Source organism: Cyclopterus lumpus, chromosome 16 (assembly GCF_009769545.1).
Source record: "Cyclopterus lumpus isolate fCycLum1 chromosome 16, fCycLum1.pri, whole genome shotgun sequence".
Classification (NCBI taxonomy): Eukaryota; Metazoa; Chordata; class Actinopteri; order Perciformes; family Cyclopteridae; genus Cyclopterus; species Cyclopterus lumpus.
Window position 1 is genome coordinate 6,815,377 of NC_046981.1, and position 16,683 is coordinate 6,832,059.

Consider the following 16,683-nt stretch of genomic DNA (forward strand, 5'->3'; position numbering starts at 1 on the left):
ATTGATCATTACCAAACTCTGAATTGCTCTGAAAACCGACTATTCCTCACTTCTGCCAACAGTCATTCATATTTACCTGGTGTGCCGAGGGTCCATTGAATGCAGATAACTTACTCAGAGAGAAGGATGTTATGTTTAGATAATCTGCTTGAAGGTAACATGGAAACCACTGACATATGCGTCTAATTTCAGAAGCTAATTTGATCCAGATTTTGACAAACCTTTTCCTTCTCAGCCTTGTATACGTACACATCTTGCAGGGGATTTGTTGTGTTTAGTTTTGTCAAAAGAAAGGCCTTTAGAAGTTATACAATCTTTTTTTTTCTTTCTGCAAAATATAGAAACTTACCTGGACCATGGAAGAGTTTTTCAAAAACTAGAATACATTTTAGGTGGGTAATCCATCCCTTTCTGCTGTTTATCTGGACCCAAGTCCCATCAATTTAAATAATTGTATCAGAATTAATTTATACTGCCGAGTATACCATTATACTTAAATAATAGCATTAACCTGTATGTGGGACTGTGAAACAGGTCAATTATATTCTTTGTGGTAATAACAAGTCTTAAATTAAACTTTGTTTACCCTGCAGAAACCCAGCATCAAGGTATATCAACTTATTACCAAACGGATTTCCTCTATGGAAATATGGGTTTGGGACTGACCCAGTGAGGTTAGACAGGCAGTGCTATCGAGGAGCTCTCAGGGCTCATACAGCCGGCTGCAGAAATAATACGTCAAAACTAAGTCGATTATTAAGATTGAACACCAAACTGCTTGTTTTGTCTGTAAGCAATATTAATAATTAATAAATGAATATCAAGGCTGTAGACATATTTTAAGTCATCGAATTTGCTTTTATGTACTCATGAGACTTTTATTAGTTGATATTGTAAGCTATTATATTGAGTACTTAAACGGAAGCAATGTTCGGGGTGTATTTGTCTGGGGCTTTTATTGTGAAGGGAAAAACGAAAAGGAGATGAAGAGCATGTGGAACATGTGGACGCCCATTACCATCAGTAAAAACAGTTATATGGTAGAAATGAACAAATACTCTTGGTAGGTAAAATTAAAAATGAGGAGATAGAACTTCAGTTTATGAAATACAATGATAACGAACTCAAAAGTGTGATTCACTGCAACCATAATGATGATAAATGAATAAATATACAATTCACAATAGATATTGTTTTCTTATGTTTTAGCCTCATTGATTGATTACAACTATTTCCACTATACAAATTCAAACGTATACAATTATTTAGCCTATAGGAAATGATCATGGACGCATTTTATAACATAAAGGTCTAAAGGTTATTTCAAAACCATCTCTGCTTGCCATGAATACAATACAGTGAAATACAGATCGTCTATTCGTGTTGGCCTAAATTAAAATACACGGAGAAAAAAACACTTGAATCAGCCAAAAATAATAAGTTTATTGGAAAATAAATATCCAGGATATGACCAGAGCTAAAGCAGCGTACCCCCTGGGTCACATAGTGCGTGTCTGTTCCTCTCAACAAAGAAACACATCACGGAAACACTCGGTGCTCCTGTGGCTATTATTTATGTATTTTTGGGGACTTTTTGCGGCAGCCGGAACAAACCGGATGCTGATCGGCTGTGGCTTCGCGAGACCTGGCTCACAGGAATCGCGCTATCGGTAACAACGATGCGGGCGCCGCTTGAGGTGTTGTCAGCATCAGCATCTCAGATAACCGGAAGGATGCTGTGGCAGGGAGGAAGCGTGGGGTTTCCATTGAGCTGACGCTCTATGCGACTATAAACAGCCCCGCGTCCTCAAACCGGATTTTATTTTTTAATTTCCTCTCTTTTTGTTGTTGTTGTTGTTGTTGTTGTCCTGGTTTGCTGCTCTTGCATTTGAACAGCTGCCATGCTCCCGTCGTGCCAGCCGAAGCCCGCGGACAGCAGCGGCAACCGGAGCTCCGTCGCGAAGCTGCTGCTCGGGGTCTTCGTGGTGTACATGCTCCACACCGCCTGGCTGCTGTTCGGCTTCCTCAACACCAAACCCTGCGATGGGAGCACGGGAGAGCTCTGCATCACCTCCTACCTGACAGCACGAGCCCGGCTACAGGTTAGCACAGGCCCCTGCTTCTCATCCCTTCATCTTGAGCGCCCATACGGACACGTCGAGGATAGCCTATACCAAAATGTGTCTGTCAGCTGTAACGTTAGCACAGGACATGCATGGGCCTGGTGTCTGTCAGGCTGAAGCATGAAAGGCTTTGGTGATTCACATGAGGGACTAAACTCCATCACGCAGGTCTACATATATGTGGGACGTAGCCAGGTTTTTATTGTTGTTCTCATTTCACATCTCATTTTGGACCCAGTGCTTTTTTCTGAAATGGGGAGTTTGCGTTGAATCTTTTTCTCTTCTTTTTTAAATTTTTTTAAATCCAGATGAGTGTCTTCACCTGCCTCGTGCCAGACAGCAGCCAACTCAACCTTGCTGTAAAAATAGACCCCTTTGACCCGCACTCTACATTTGAGAGGTGGGCTCCTCATCGGAGGACTTTCTGCTCAGTGCTGTTTACGACCACAACAGGAACTGTGTCGTAACCGTGTCCATTGCATGACATTATGTTTTATATTTATTTGTCCATCTGGGCAAGGCTGGCTGTTAATTTATATTCTCTCTCTCTAGGCAGGTGAATGTCTCTCTGCCAGAGCAGACTCGGGCTAATGGCACTCTGTTTGCAGTCGTGTATGTTCACAAAGCCGGTGTTTCCCCTCTGGAGGACAGCAGGGAAGTTCACTACGCAGCTCAGCTCACCACCTACATTACTCCCACATACACAGAGGGGCAGAGAGACATGCAGAAGGTAAGGTAGTCATATTTCAGCCACCGTGTCACCTTTACAGCGGACCTAGACATGCAGCCTTGCTGCAAATAAGTGTGTTTGTGTGGCTCCATTAGAGGTCGAGTCCCAGATCAGAGAATACAGTGTCCCACTGGAGACCTCACCTGTCAATCACTATGATGTCAGAGGACTTCACCTTCAACAAAGCGGGGCTTCCCGGTGATGTGCGGCGCTACATGAGAGTGTAAGTGGCATGAGGCTCTTGGGGTCAAAGCAGGTGATCAGCCTGACTCCTCCTCATCAGTATACTCCAGTGCTGGAGTGAGGAAAGCTTTCATCCAGTGATCTTCTTAAAGCATCTTTTTTTTTATCTGTATAACCAGTACCATATACCCTGTATGCCATACAATATTTCGTATATGTGTCAAATACATTGCAACTTTTCTATCTCAGGTTAATTTATTTTATTTGAATAACTGTTAGAGTCATTAAGAGGTAAACTTACATAGTAATTATCAAGAAGAAGCAACTATTTAGTCTACCCACTTCCATGACAGTTAATACCATCATGATTACTACTCTGTAAAACACTTTTGACTGTAAAATCGAAGAACATCTTGATTGTAAAGCAAGCCACTGTCACTGGCTAAGCTATTTAAATGCACGTATGTGTACATTTGTTCACTCTCTGCTCACAACTCCACCTGGCTATAAATAAGGACATGTTCCCCAGGTCAACGTCTCTAGATCCAACTGTATTCCTTTTTCCTGCTTATATAGCTCTCAGGAAGGCCGACACATGATCTACCTCCCTCTGCTGCTGGTTAACGAGCTCAGCTTCAGAGTCAGAGACCTCCTGGTAGGACAAGTCTACACACAAAGTTTAGACCTTTGTCTAACAAATACTGGGTTGTGAATGAAATCACCGTACGTCTCTCTTTCCATACATTCACAGGAGATCAGCAGCAGCACCGTTCAGCTCCCTCTGACTGTGTCCTACGAGGGAATCTCATTAAGGGGGTTCAGGTTCTGGGTGCATCTACAGGACGTGGTTTATTCCCTGCGACAGTTTGGTGAGCTAATCAGACAACAGATATATAATATAACCCACTACACATTTCATCTTTTTAAAATCCTTTGTTACTGCATCTGGGTGTGTCTCTAGGCTTCACAGAGGAGAACATAGATGAAATTAAAGAAACGTTGGTGGGCTCCAACCTCTACATGTTAGTGTTGACTGCACTCATCACAGCTCTACAAGTAAGATTACACAACACCACAAAGCAATGCCATTCTGTATGAATCCACCTGCTGATACAAATCTCATGATTTATTTAATGAATCCCGGTCTAAATGTAACCGCGTGGCAACTCAGCGATATTGCAAGTTAAACATTGTAAAGTTCCCTCTCCACATCTTTGGTTTTCTACAGCTCATCTGTGAATTCTTGGCTCTTAAAAATGACTTCAGCTCATGGAGAAAAAAGAAGAGCATGGTGGGAATGTCTAGGAAGTCAGGTATGAAAATGACATTAATTTAAGCAAGCGTGACTTTTTTTTTATTTATTAGTTTTTCAAAGGTTTCGTCGGAACAATACAATATAGGAGGACAATTATGAACAACGTTAGATTATATAGTTTTGCAGTAAAAGACATGACTAACTGCCCCGTCGGTCTCTCCCCTCCCTGTTTGTAGTTCTGTGGCGTAGTCTCAGCACGTTGCTGATCTTCCTCCATCTGCTAGAGGAGACCAGTCTCCTGGTGCTGCTTCCTGTCGGCTTGGGAGCATGTGTCGAGGTATTTAGCACAAGCGGCCTCCTCCAACAGAAATGGTAAAGATCACAGCAAAGCGTTTTAACCCACTAACCTGTCATATCTCCAGGTGTGGAAGGTGTTTACAGTGTTCAAGATCCCGTTTCAATGGAAAAGCTCCAAGCTCCATGTGAGTATGGTGCCAGTTAACCATCTTCCATTCACAGTAGATTTGGCATCATTTGTTGTGGTTTAAATAACTTCATGGTCTTTTAGCTTAGCTAGACTTTTACTTCCTGACGCAAATAATCGACACATCTATTTCCAATCTCCTGTTAATGTGCAGGTAAATAAGCTGGATGAGGAAGAAAGAAAGACAGTGGAGTACGACACACAGGTATGATTTTTTTTTTCCTCATATGCTAATGCTCCGCTTTTATACTCTGCTGCCGGCTTCGTTTGATTTTGAATATGTCGCGTGTGTGTTTTTCTCTCCAGGCGTCCAGATACTTGTCCTACTTGGTCTATCCTCTGTGTATCAGTGGAGCTATTTTCTCCCTGGCCTACTTACGCCAAAAGAGGTGAGCTTGGCCACGTAGCTGTAAATGTTGCCACCAGATGTCATACACTCGTTTGTGGAGTCTGCTTGTAACATTTTTAATACAAACTCTTTCCTGGTTACATCTTGGTTCATCTCCACCTACTGTACTGAAGTGTTTTAAGCAGTCAGATTCAGATCAGACCTGAGTATTTCTTGAATAAAAGTAAGATGTTTTTTTGGTTTCAAACAAGTGTCTAAACCTTTCATAATGTACACAGATCTAGTAGCTACTGCATTAGGTATTAACTTTAATTTGTATTATATTGACAGTTACTACTCCTGGTTGGTCAACACCCTAGTGACTGGTGAGTTGACTTCCACCATCTGTCCCAGTGAACAACATTCATATATGTGATTCATTGGTTTATTTATTAACAGCACAGGTTTTCAATGTAATTTCATGATCTTCTTCTTCCTCATTTAATTGAGCTACTTATATATTAACCACCAATGTGCCACATTGACACTTTCCCTCTCCTCTCAGGAGTGTATGCCTTTGGCTTCCTGTCTATGGTCCCACAGCTCTTCATCAACCACAAGGTCTGTCCCATCTAGAAGTGTATCAATTACCAAATGAACTGATCGTAGTGCTGAGTGAAATTAAATGACCCGAGTATCGAAAGCTGCTGTCTGAGCTGTCCTCTCCTCTCTCTGGATCAGCTGAAGTCGGTGTGCCACCTGCAGGGGACAGTGTTGATGTACAGAGTGAGTGTGGCTCATTCACAAACTATAACATTGTGCAGCCAAGAGCGAACAGATTGTCTTTGCATCCCCAAACCTTCTCCTCTCCTCTCTCCAGGGAGTGAACACGCTGATCTCAGACCTGTGCTCCTGCGCCTCCTTTTTCTCCTCGTCTGGATCCTTCTCCTCCTCTCATCAACTTTCCTGCTTCAGAGATGAGCTCCTCTTCTTCCTCTACCTCTACCAGCGAAGGTGGGACAATCCACTCACAATGCTACAAAACATACTCCAGTGTTTGACCCAATGTATCTTTTTAAAGGCCCGACCTGGTGTCGCCACAAAACACACACGTGTGTCAAGTAGAATTTGCTTTACTTCCTCACAGGGATGTGTTACTTGAGTCCAATCTCAATACCACTTTGTCTTGGTCTCATGCCTTGTTGGACTCAAAATTGTTGGTCTCAGGCTTTTCCTCAAACCTAAATATTATGTAATGATTAGTTTGATGTTAGAATATCGATCGCTATGGTTTATAGATAGATTATTACTGTCCATCCTCACTCCTTAATCCCGATATTAGCATTGGAAAGACACCATCTTGACTGCAGCCCTGCTCGTTCATCTTCAAATATACTGTATATAAGGATGTTTGGGAAACACAATAACCTTCTTTGCTGGCTGCTGACAGTTTCCCGTAGATCCTCCAGGGTTTTTTCGGTTCAGCACCCAATGGCCTTTTGTCTGAACTTGTGTGATGTAACCCTGCTTTCATCGCATATCTCCAACAGGCGCTACGCCCACAAGGCCAGGAGGCGACGAGAGTCTGGGACCCACAGCAAGAAACTAAAGACTCAATGAGGAGAAGACGCGTTCCTCTCCTTCCCTTTTTTCAGACATGAATGCACAAACACACAAAAACAACGTTGAAGATAAGAAATGGCGGCTCAGGCAGGACACTCGGCCCACGTGTGCCATTCAAACTGATCCAAGATGAGCTGTTCTGCCTCCGACTCATCACCGCTGTACACTCTTGGGTGCTGCTGCTTTTCACTTGGCATCGATAAAGCGTCCCCCCTTTATTCTACGGACACTCTCTGCTGCACATGAAGAATGTCGACGGCATCATATCAGCAGTCGTAATGTGCATTTGCTCGATTCTCCTCTTTATGGACCACGATTTGTCATTTTAAATTTGAGTTTAAAGAGGTTTTCATTCATGGATTTATACACATACAATGTGTGTTTGTTCCAGCACTTAAACGAAGCTGGCCCGGCCTTCTAATAATGGCACAAAAAGGCTATGTGACACTTTACGCTTGTTATGGTTGTGCACTATTACACCGAATGAAAATTATTTTTGCACAATTATCCCAACATATTTTGTTTTATTTGAAGAATGTGATCCTGACTAGTAGTCAAAATGATGTCCTCTGGTTTGAACATTGCATGGCTTTGTGTGTAACGAGAGACATACAGGTGCAACATGGCCGCAGACAGTTACGAGAAGGACAGAGCAGCAACATAAAGCACTCGTTACTCTTCATCGAGAACACACAATAACACATAAATGACTTGTGTGGCTTCGGTACTCGTCCGATCAGGTTGTACTGCAGGTCGAAGGTCCATGTCACCTGTTGTCTACATTTAATGTTAGTCATATCCAGAATATCATTAGACAACGTAACGTTGGGATTTTGTCATCCTTAATGTTCACCCCTGTGTATGACATCTAGAGTTCCACTGTACTGTACAATTATTTTCACCTTGCAATGTTAACACATAAAAAGAGACCGCACTGTTGTGAGCACACATCCTGATGCCATGTGTCTATGAAGTCCCCGCAATGTATTTTGACCTACAACATACGATATAGCTGCTTAATGGAAGCACCGGTTTGTTCCCTTTCATTCAGCATCACATAGTATGAGAAACAGGTATAAACACAGCACTGTAAATTAACTATTTTATTAAGCTGTTTATTGTGATCATATTACACCGATCTCTGCGCTAATGCTTTCATTATTTGCTGACTGAACTGCTTGAGCTGTAGAATGATTTATGAACCTCAAAGGATTTTTAAAATGTATTTTTACTTTTCATTGTTTGGGCAATGCAACCTGCTTGTTTTTTTGTATTAATATGAAATACAAATAAAAATGTAACTGGTGTTAAGGTGTCAGCAAATTTGAAGAAGGGAACAAAAAAAAGGTGTCTGGATTGGTGTGTGCGTGCCAGCGTGCCCATCAAAACATACAATCAGGAGTCAACACAGACAGCAGACTGGTATTTATGGCATTCCTGGTCTGGCTTCTGTTAAGCGCGTTCCATGTGTGCAGTGTGCTTGTCTTATTACGTAAGATTAAGACGTAATAAATATCCTCAATGTGCCCCATTAAGATTCAGGATTGGTGTCCGGAAACATATAATTGATATAATCGTTACTTTTGTACTCTCTCTACTCGCTTGTTAGAAATGGGAGGTCACCTCTTAACAAAAGAAAAAAATAAGTCAACATGACTCAAAGAAGTTTGACCTATATATAATGAGTCATGACAGTCGCACGCCGTTGCAGTGAACTGAGGGCCTAACTCAAGAAGCCACACGGTGTTTGTGATTGGCGGAAGATACATAAAAGATGAGTATCTGTGAAACCATAGCGAGATCTATGAATGCCGTTCCCTCGCAGGAGAGGGCACACCGGTTTCCACAGCAGGTGGAGAACAGACATGAAGATGCTGCTCGTTGTCGTGCTCCTCTCGCTCGTCTCACCGGGTATGTATATTAAACTCAGACTCAGAAGTCAAAGAATGGGATGAGAGGGGATTTATTATCAGAGTTGCTTGGTTGCTAAGGGAGATGTGTGTGTCAGTGCATGTTTTGCGCTGTGATAGTGCAGATTTTTCTTCATTTTTCTATTTAACAATTGATTATTAATTAACTGGCAGATGGTTAGCATGTTTTTAAGACTTCATCATGTGTTTCTGTGGCTGTAGTAGTATTGGAAATATGTAACCAACATAAAAGTTTAATTCTTGATTTGTACATTTGGGCACTACAGAAATAATTAATATTTTAATGATGGTCCGTCTAATTTAAGTCTTTGGGTTTCTAGCCGTCAGAATAAATCTGGGTTTATTTTAAACAGTAGATGTGCATTATATTTATTGTGATGCATGACCTCGGTGACAAAAGGGAGGACAACGAGGGAGGAACAGTATGCATCCTGCGTCACTGTACTTGTTACAGTAAATATAGAAGCAAGCCGAACATGTTTTGACAAGGTTGTCTTTGGGAGTACCCGTCTTTCCAGTTTGGGGAATTTCTATGTATAACTTTATAGTGTATCATAAACCTTTCCGTAGTTGCATAATTTTCTTCCTCTATCATCAGACTGAAAATGTCTAATAATTCCCAGTCTGCCATAGATTTAGCCTTTTAATTTGGGGCTTTAATTCAGGAGCAATCAGGAGCCTCATTTTGACTCTGAATGCTTGTTAGAGAAGGAACAACCCTGTAATGATTTAATTATCAGAAATATCTGCATTTATGTCACAAATACAGCAAAAACAATCCCATTTTAGTCTACTATATGTTGCGTACTGGCTGATCTCATCTTCTCTGTCCCTCATCTCTGCTGCAGGGCTGTCACTGATGTGCTACGTGTGCAGTTCTTCTGCCACCAATGAGGAATGCAACAACAACAACACCACCCAGGTGTGTCAGCCGCCCCAGGACATATGCATGACTATCGTCGACACTTCAGGTATCAATGATAACACAATGTCCTATCATATCCCTGGTCGGCAATGTAAAGAACGGCTACATTTTTTAAAATCCAGTATCTATAAAATGTCTTATCGAATCTAAAAATACCTCTAAAATAGGCCATGTTGTTTTATTGGAGTCATTACAAATTTGGTCCTATAAGTCCTTATAACTCAGTCTAATACCCTGCTGTGTGTGTGTGTGTGTGTGTGTGTGTAGGCAATGCAAAGGTTATTTCAAAGTTGTGTTCCAGTGAGGCCACGTGCTTAGGAGCTGCCTCGAGCTCCTCAGTCGACGCGAACGGAAACGGAAACAGCGTCAACTGCTGCAACTTTAACACGTGCAACTTCAGTGGAGCCGAGTCCATTCACATACACACAGTCCTGCTGCTATTGTCCGGCGGTGTATTATTACTGTTGTCACACTGAGATTCGTGGGATACATCAATCCTGTCAAAAGCTGTGGGAGTGTATAGAAAAAGGTTTTGATAAATGTCTCTAAATCTGTAATATTATGTCATGTCTTCGCTTAAATTCTGTTGGGATTGTGCTTTAAACAAAGCTTATCAAAATCAGACAGTAACATTGACAGGACTCCCTGTGGCGGTTATATGTGGTGATTGTTATATTTAAAATGCCGTCGTAAATAATGTATTACGGCTTTGACTCTCACTGAATGCAGTTTTTCAGTAATGTTTCAATACTTATATTTCCTGAGAAGTCTCAGGGACTTGAACACTATCCAATTCCTTTATCATAATAAAAGCAGCAGTATGCCTTGCTCCTCCTACATCCTCCACCTGCAGACACCATCAGGGGATGAAGTCTCACCTTTGGTTGAAAACATACAACCATGAGACGGTAAAACTTTTAAATCTGTGTAAAGTTGACAGTTTGAAGATGGCATAAATTACTTGATGAAATAACTGCCTGTAGAAATTAAATGTGGTATTTAATGGAATAAAATGTAAACGATATAAACAGCGGGGAGTTTCCCTCCCCACGACAACGTTAAATAAAAACTCTTGGTATTTAAAAACCTGACATTTAATGATTTCAAATAAATCTCAATCAGGGATAAAAAACATGTGGACAGCATGATATTTCATCATTATTTTTATTTCATTTTTTTCCTCCTCCGATTTGACAAGATAGCTGATTTAGCCCAGAAGACAAAATAAAAACCAGTGTTTACTAGTACTAGTTCTGTACAATTCACCAGTGATTCACACCAGTATAGCTTACAATATACCAACATGAGCAGATTTACGCAACGACAAGATAAAATAGATTGTTTTTTAAATTTTTTTAATCCCTATAAAACCCAGATATTTGATAGTTTCATTGCTGGCTAAACCTGGAAATCAAATCTGGGTTAAATAGGGTTAAAAAAAAGTCTGGATTTTTTTTTGGGGTGCTGTGCAAATATGCTCTTCTCCATACCTGTTTATCATGCTATACTAGTACAGTCGCCAGTATATTCCATATAGCGGTATGTCATACTCCATGTGGGGTCACTATTAACAAAGACACGTGTGATCTGCTGCATTTTCAGTTCAGTGTTTTGTGTCTGCAAGACAAGCTCCCGTCATGTGGCGCCACATTTTGTGTGTGTGTGTGTGTGTGTGTGTGTGTGTGTGTGTGTGTGTGTGTGTGTGTGTGTGTGTGTGTGTGGTGTGTGTGTGTCTCTGGGGACTGTTGGTTTGAGGGACATATTTAAAGAGTTACACCTGACAAAAACTGGGACTCAAAGCACAGAGGTTCCAGTTGTGAGGTTTGTTTGTGTCCTCAGTAAATTCACTTTGTGACACCTGGTGGGTGAGGGGACAGGTAAAGGCGTGACACCAGTCTCGTATGACGAACAACTGAATACTATTAGGACTGTAGGTGAGGAGAAAGAAAGGAGACAAGACAATGTCTTCACAGAAAAAGGTTCAGTCGAGCTCAGTGACCAGTCTGAGACATGATGTCCTTCTCTTCCTAATAGGAAATATCCAGTTACACCAAGTAAATCCTCAAAACCCACCTTCGTATTTTGTTTTGTTTTGGCTCATCAGAGTCAGTGCTGGGATTGAATATCTGCTTGTATTCTAAGTGTTCAGTAGAGAGGAAGAAGATTGTGACTGCTGGAACGAAACAAAAAAACATGGAGCCAGCCGATAAAAGGGTTAATTAGACAGAGTGCGAGAAGGAAGTGTCCCGTCTGCACTGTTTACCCAGACAGAGTTGGATTCTTCACATTTGGAGTCTTTAAAACTGGCTCAGAGAGGAGCTGAGGAAGACTTCACAAAGGGGAGGAAGAGTGAACACAAAAAAAGGAAAGAAAAGTGGGTAAAATAGATTTAAAAAAGGCGAGGAGAGTGTGTTCTTCCTTCAGGCAGCAGACCGGCGCTGGACTGTCCTCAAGTTGTAAGACCCGTCTCTCCCTCCGTCACCTCCTCTGCAATTTCTGAGTCTATAAATAAAACCTGGTGAGACGGAGGAAAGATGGGATTGGACGAAGAGGCTGCTTCTTCAAACCAACGGCGTCTTCACTCGATGTCCTCGTTGAAGCGTCCAATCGAAGCGACGCACGTGATCAGAGCTGAATAGATACCATGCGGTTCGATCGGCCCATTCAAAAGAATCCGTGGTAATGTGGAGGTAAAGTTCACAACATCCAGGGGGTCACGACACACGATATCAACAGATGTATTGATGATGGCTGCTGGCTGACGTCTAAGTCCATTTCCACAGTGAAGTTTCATGCAGATATGTTGCAGAGCAAACGCAGCCTGATCAGGTTCTGATGGCTTTGCTTCAGAGCGTTATCCCTCGATGAGACGAATCCACTCGATGTCGACGGTTCCAGATCGAATCACTCCCATGATAGTGTTTCTGTCGGAGGGTTTTAAACCTTTTAAAACCCGGGATCCCAGGAATCCGGATCACCCATATCTTAAAAAATCCCGACACTTCCTTGTTGCTTTTCCTCCTTTCATTATTATATTACAGTCCAAAGTGAGAGAAGCTGCCAGGTCCCTGATTCAGGAAGTGTTTTTGCTCTGTTCTACTATTACGAAAGTCACAGTGGTGGAGAGACGTCCTCAGCTCCCACGGGAGACGACAGGATCAGGATCAGGAGCTGGAGTTGTTCTCCTTTGATGTAAAGCAGTCAGCTAAGACAACTCTCACATATCACGATTCTCACATTGCTAACAGTAACCAAAGGGATGCTGTCTCTCAAATAAAAAGACCAGTTTCCTGTTGTTCAGTCCAGCTGTCGTGGCTAGTGTGGGCGGGACTGGGACATCATCTTGAGCCGCGATTGGTCGATGACATCCAGCAGGTTTTTGGCATCGACTGCAAGAGCGTGAGCCGCTGTCAACATCTGCTTCTTATAGTCCTGCTGGAGACTGGGACAAAGCAAAAAACATACACACAACATCACGCATACGGATTGGCACTAGTGGTAGATGAGCGCGTGAGATGAGCAGCACAATATCAAAGACACTATTTGTACCATTTTGCACCCCTCTGTGACAGCATCAAATAAGACACTGGCAGAGAGCGGTTTGTTACTGTTTTGACATTTTTACAAGCACAGACTACATATTATTTCTCTGTCTCTAAATTAAACTAAATTATTTTAGTTAGTGTCCTTAAAAGGACTAATAATGTGCCCTGTGATTGACTGCCTCCATTGTATAACAAGACACTGTAATACGATAAAATGTTAAGAATGTCATGAAAACGTCACGATGTCTTCCGACATAAGGCACTGTAAGTCAATTAAAACTATTCTTTGTATTTTGTAATTTTAATATACCTGGTCATCACATATTGTTGGGCTAACTTCATCTTCCCAATCAGCTCTGCCAAGTCTGAGTTCAGAAGTTTCTGTGCCATCTCGATCTGTTGAAGAAAACCAGAGTATTATATATCAATCCGGTAGGATAAAATACCAACGTCAACGGATACTAGTGTGAATTCAAATCAACATTTTATCAACATTTACTGAAAATAAGGAAGATTCCACACTCCTCAAAGTAGAGAATAAAAAAAGTGTGTGATTTTACCTCTCTGTGTGTACTGGCTGGAAGTTGTGGGAGAGTCTCATCCACTGTGGCCAATAACGTCCTCAACGCCAGACCCACGTCCTGAAACACGCAGACCCAAAAATCCAAATTATACACAACAAATAGGAAATTAATTAACATTGTGTTGAAATGTGTTAATACTGTAAATACATGAAGACTTGTAAAAAAAATGATTTTAGATTAAAAATTAAGTCATATTCTCCTACACAGATAGACATAATCAATTACAAAATCCCCAGAATTAAAACAACCTCTAGTGAGGATAAAAGGTTATATCTGTCGAGTCTGATTCACAGAAATGATTCATTTGAAAGGAGTATTTAATTTCAGCCCTCTGGAGAGCTGTGCAAAATAGAACAGCACTGATCAGTGGAAGGCTTTCACGTTTGAAGGTCACGCTTTGCAGCTCTGGAGAGGAGAACTGTGTCTCGGTTACCTTGACCATGGGAACGTATTCCTCTGGAGGAGCTGGTTGAATCTTGCTCGACATCTCGATCACAGCTTTGACCAATCCCGTCACATTCTCGTACACCTTGTCGTTGGAGCGGTCCAGATTGGCCGTGGGGGGCGGGCTTATCTCTTGGGGCTGCAGCTGAATGACGAGAGCACCAAAAAAAGCAATGAGTGACAGGCGGGACTGCATGAGACCCGGGTGACACTCGGCACAACACACAGAGAACGAGTTGAGACTGTGTTGATGGGGAATATGAGCCTGTGCAGTTGTAGAAATCCTGCATGATTATAGAGACGTGCATGACCCTCAGCACATCTGGGAGGTAGAAAGTAAAACACAATGCTTTTTAAAAAGCCAAGTTGATGAACAGTTTGAAATGAACAGGAGAGGCCACAACTGCTGAGCGGTCAACTTGCTATGATGTTTGACAAAAAATGTGTAGCTCTCTGTTTTGGCCACTAGATGGCAATAACACACTGGTATGAATTGATTTAGTTAATAATGAATAAAGTCAAACTGAGTTTAAAGTCAAAAATTTGGTTCAAAGGGCTTTACAATCTGTGCAGCATGTGACACCCTCTATCAGTAGGATACAGTAAAATAGTGAGATAGAGGGGTACATACATACTGTTAGTATAAGACACCAGCCACAACTATGTAGATTTAGATGTTACTTTTGGGCGTACAAGACTGTGTAGATACCAGTCAGTTTTCTTGTTTCTACAAAGGGAACAGCAGGTTAAATGTGTTTTTGTTGATATGAAAACATGCCAAATTTGATTGAGAAATAGAAATAGAAGAAGTGATTAGATGACTCAAAAGAATTTGGGTGTGATCAACTAGCAGACACAGGAAACACACACACACAGACAGTGTGCTGCTTACCCGCCAGGGCTAGAGGTCGACAGTAAGGCAGAGTGCAGGAGGAAGAGGAGGAGGATAAGAAGAAGAAAGAAGATAAAAGGAAAATATTAAAGCATTAAAAACATGCAACCTGTACATTTCGTGTTAATATGCATTAGAAGTCTTTCATCTGGGTTTGTGTGTGTTACTGTACGAGTGTGCGTACCTTGACTCCATCGTTGTAACTGTCGACCGTGTTCAGACAGGACAGACTGCCCACTTGGCCCTGGGCACCAGGTCGAGGGGGCTTCTTTGGGGGAGCTGCATGCTCTGCAGGAAACGACAATGTGAAAAGTGAAAATGATTTCTCCTCATAGTTTTACAGTCTCATGCATACAAGTTCTGGACAAATCACACGTGTGCATTCTTCAGCAGCTCTTGAGGGACCAAAGTCCCCGAGCAAATGATGTGGTAGTTCAAATCAATATCAACGTCAGCGTGGATCTCCAGCTAAAGATGATTTGAATTATTGATTAATATATGTCTATGAAAAACAGTCCAACAGTCTAAAATCCCAAATCAAATCAAATCAAAGTGAAATAAAACTTTGAAAAGCCGATTCAACATCTGAAACGACGACGCCATTATTTAATTTATCGATTATCTCTAGATTGACTAATCAACTAATTGTTTCAGCTCAACATGACAATAAATAATTCAATGATGAAAACAGAAGTTTTGAGTACACTGAGAAAAAAAAAAAAAAAAAAACTGTCAACTGTCCCTAAAAATCTCCCAAACTTAAAACTATTTCAAGTCGTTTTTTCTATTCCGTCTGTATTGGCTGCTTGCACGGCGAGCACATTCACACTCGGCGCGCGCAACATATTGCGCTTGACCTGCTGTGAGTCCACATCAACAGTTTAGTTGGCTCACTGGCTGCAGGGTTCATAATCAGATCTGTCTTATTGGGCCATCTGACTGTAAACACAGGCTGACACTCAATCTGCTCGTAGTGGGAGGCACACATAAGCATCACAGAGGCCATGACATCAACCTGAGTTAGAGCGGCGTCATGGCGCATGTGTGAACTGCATACTTTTGGAGATTAAGAGACAAGAAAGAGAAGAGAGATTAAAACATCAGCGGTTGTACGTTATTACAGACGGTTACAGGCCTGTTTATTACCTGCTTTTCCAACGGGCTGGTATATGTGCTGGTTTCCCGTCTGCACAAACAAACAAACACACACAACAACAAAACACGGGGTTAGCAAGTGCTTAATCACACATGTAATCAGAAGTTTCACAGGAAATTTGAACTTGACAGGCAAAAACCACCGTCTGGCTCTGAAAAATCCTATTTAAGCTATTAGTCACAGGACAGGGCGTCCCAATTTGTTTGGACAAGGAGCGGTTTGTGTTCTCAGGTGTGTGATCTAGCACTGTGTTACACTGGGACAACAACAAAGCCCATTTCCTTTGTTAATGCTACCCTTTGAAACCCAGATAAAAACCCTGCAGCATGGTGATCATAAAAGTATGCCGCCAAACTCTCTTGTGGTGCCATGCAATATATTTACTTTGTTGTATTATTACTGAATCTCTGAGGGCTTGTAGTCTGACAACCACCAACACCCAAAAATACTACTGCAATTCTCTCTCTCTCTCTCTTTCAC

At 41.7% G+C, this 16,683-nt stretch overlaps 3 protein-coding genes across 7 annotated transcripts in view; 2 read left to right on the forward strand and 1 right to left on the reverse strand.

Annotated features, from left to right (window-relative positions):
• Positions 1-1,901: 1,901 nt before the first annotated feature.
• LOC117745534 (cleft lip and palate transmembrane protein 1-like protein) lies at positions 1,902-7,387 on the forward strand. The gene is made up of 17 exons (XM_034553929.1): positions 1,902-2,102; positions 2,432-2,523; positions 2,676-2,853; positions 2,949-3,076; positions 3,613-3,691; positions 3,788-3,905; positions 3,998-4,092; positions 4,265-4,349; positions 4,528-4,628; positions 4,714-4,773; positions 4,930-4,980; positions 5,082-5,164; positions 5,455-5,489; positions 5,669-5,724; positions 5,845-5,889; positions 5,984-6,117; positions 6,654-7,387. Exons 1-17 carry the CDS (start codon positions 1,902-1,904, stop codon positions 6,721-6,723), a joined length of 1,611 nt encoding a protein of 536 aa, XP_034409820.1. The 3' UTR covers positions 6,724-7,387.
• Positions 7,388-8,463: 1,076 nt separating this feature from the next.
• Positions 8,464-10,093, forward strand: LOC117745544 (prostate stem cell antigen-like). The gene is made up of 3 exons (XM_034553946.1): positions 8,464-8,637; positions 9,506-9,628; positions 9,850-10,093. The coding sequence occupies exons 1-3, from the start codon at positions 8,535-8,537 to the stop codon at positions 10,056-10,058; spliced, it is 435 nt and encodes a 144-aa protein (XP_034409837.1). The 5' UTR covers positions 8,464-8,534; the 3' UTR covers positions 10,059-10,093.
• Positions 10,094-10,729: 636 nt separating this feature from the next.
• LOC117745047 (focal adhesion kinase 1-like) overlaps positions 10,730-16,683 on the reverse strand; it is a 55,938-nt gene continuing 49,984 nt past the window's right edge. For all 5 annotated transcript variants that reach the window (XM_034553034.1, XM_034553033.1, XM_034553035.1 and 2 more), the window contains 7 exons: positions 16,194-16,233; positions 15,232-15,335; positions 15,048-15,056; positions 14,145-14,300; positions 13,688-13,768; positions 13,438-13,523; positions 10,730-13,024 (listed from right to left, as the gene is read on the reverse strand). In XM_034553034.1, coding sequence (XP_034408925.1) covers positions 12,898-13,024; positions 13,438-13,523; positions 13,688-13,768; positions 14,145-14,300; positions 15,048-15,056; positions 15,232-15,335; positions 16,194-16,233 — 603 coding nt within the window. In that variant the 3' untranslated portion in view covers positions 10,730-12,897. The remainder of the gene's footprint in view (positions 13,025-13,437; positions 13,524-13,687; positions 13,769-14,144; positions 14,301-15,047; positions 15,057-15,231; positions 15,336-16,193; positions 16,234-16,683) is intronic.

What these genes read in the sequence shown, in the direction of transcription:
- LOC117745544 (XM_034553946.1), top strand. Translation starts at nt 8,535, where the DNA reads ATGCCGTTCCCTCGCAGGAGAGGGCACACCGGTTTCCACAGCAGGTGG. An exon ending in CCTCTCGCTCGTCTCACCGG is followed by an intron (nt 8,638 to 9,505) that starts GTATGTATATTA and finishes TCTCTGCTGCAG; the next exon opens with GGCTGTCACTGATGTGCTAC. An exon ending in GACTATCGTCGACACTTCAG is followed by an intron (nt 9,629 to 9,849) that starts GTATCAATGATA and finishes GTGTGTGTGTAG; the next exon opens with GCAATGCAAAGGTTATTTCA.
- LOC117745534 (XM_034553929.1), top strand. Translation starts at nt 1,902, where the DNA reads ATGCTCCCGTCGTGCCAGCCGAAGCCCGCGGACAGCAGCGGCAACCGG. An exon ending in TTATTCCCTGCGACAGTTTG is followed by an intron (nt 3,906 to 3,997) that starts GTGAGCTAATCA and finishes GTGTGTCTCTAG; the next exon opens with GCTTCACAGAGGAGAACATA. An exon ending in CTCTACCTCTACCAGCGAAG is followed by an intron (nt 6,118 to 6,653) that starts GTGGGACAATCC and finishes TATCTCCAACAG; the next exon opens with GCGCTACGCCCACAAGGCCA.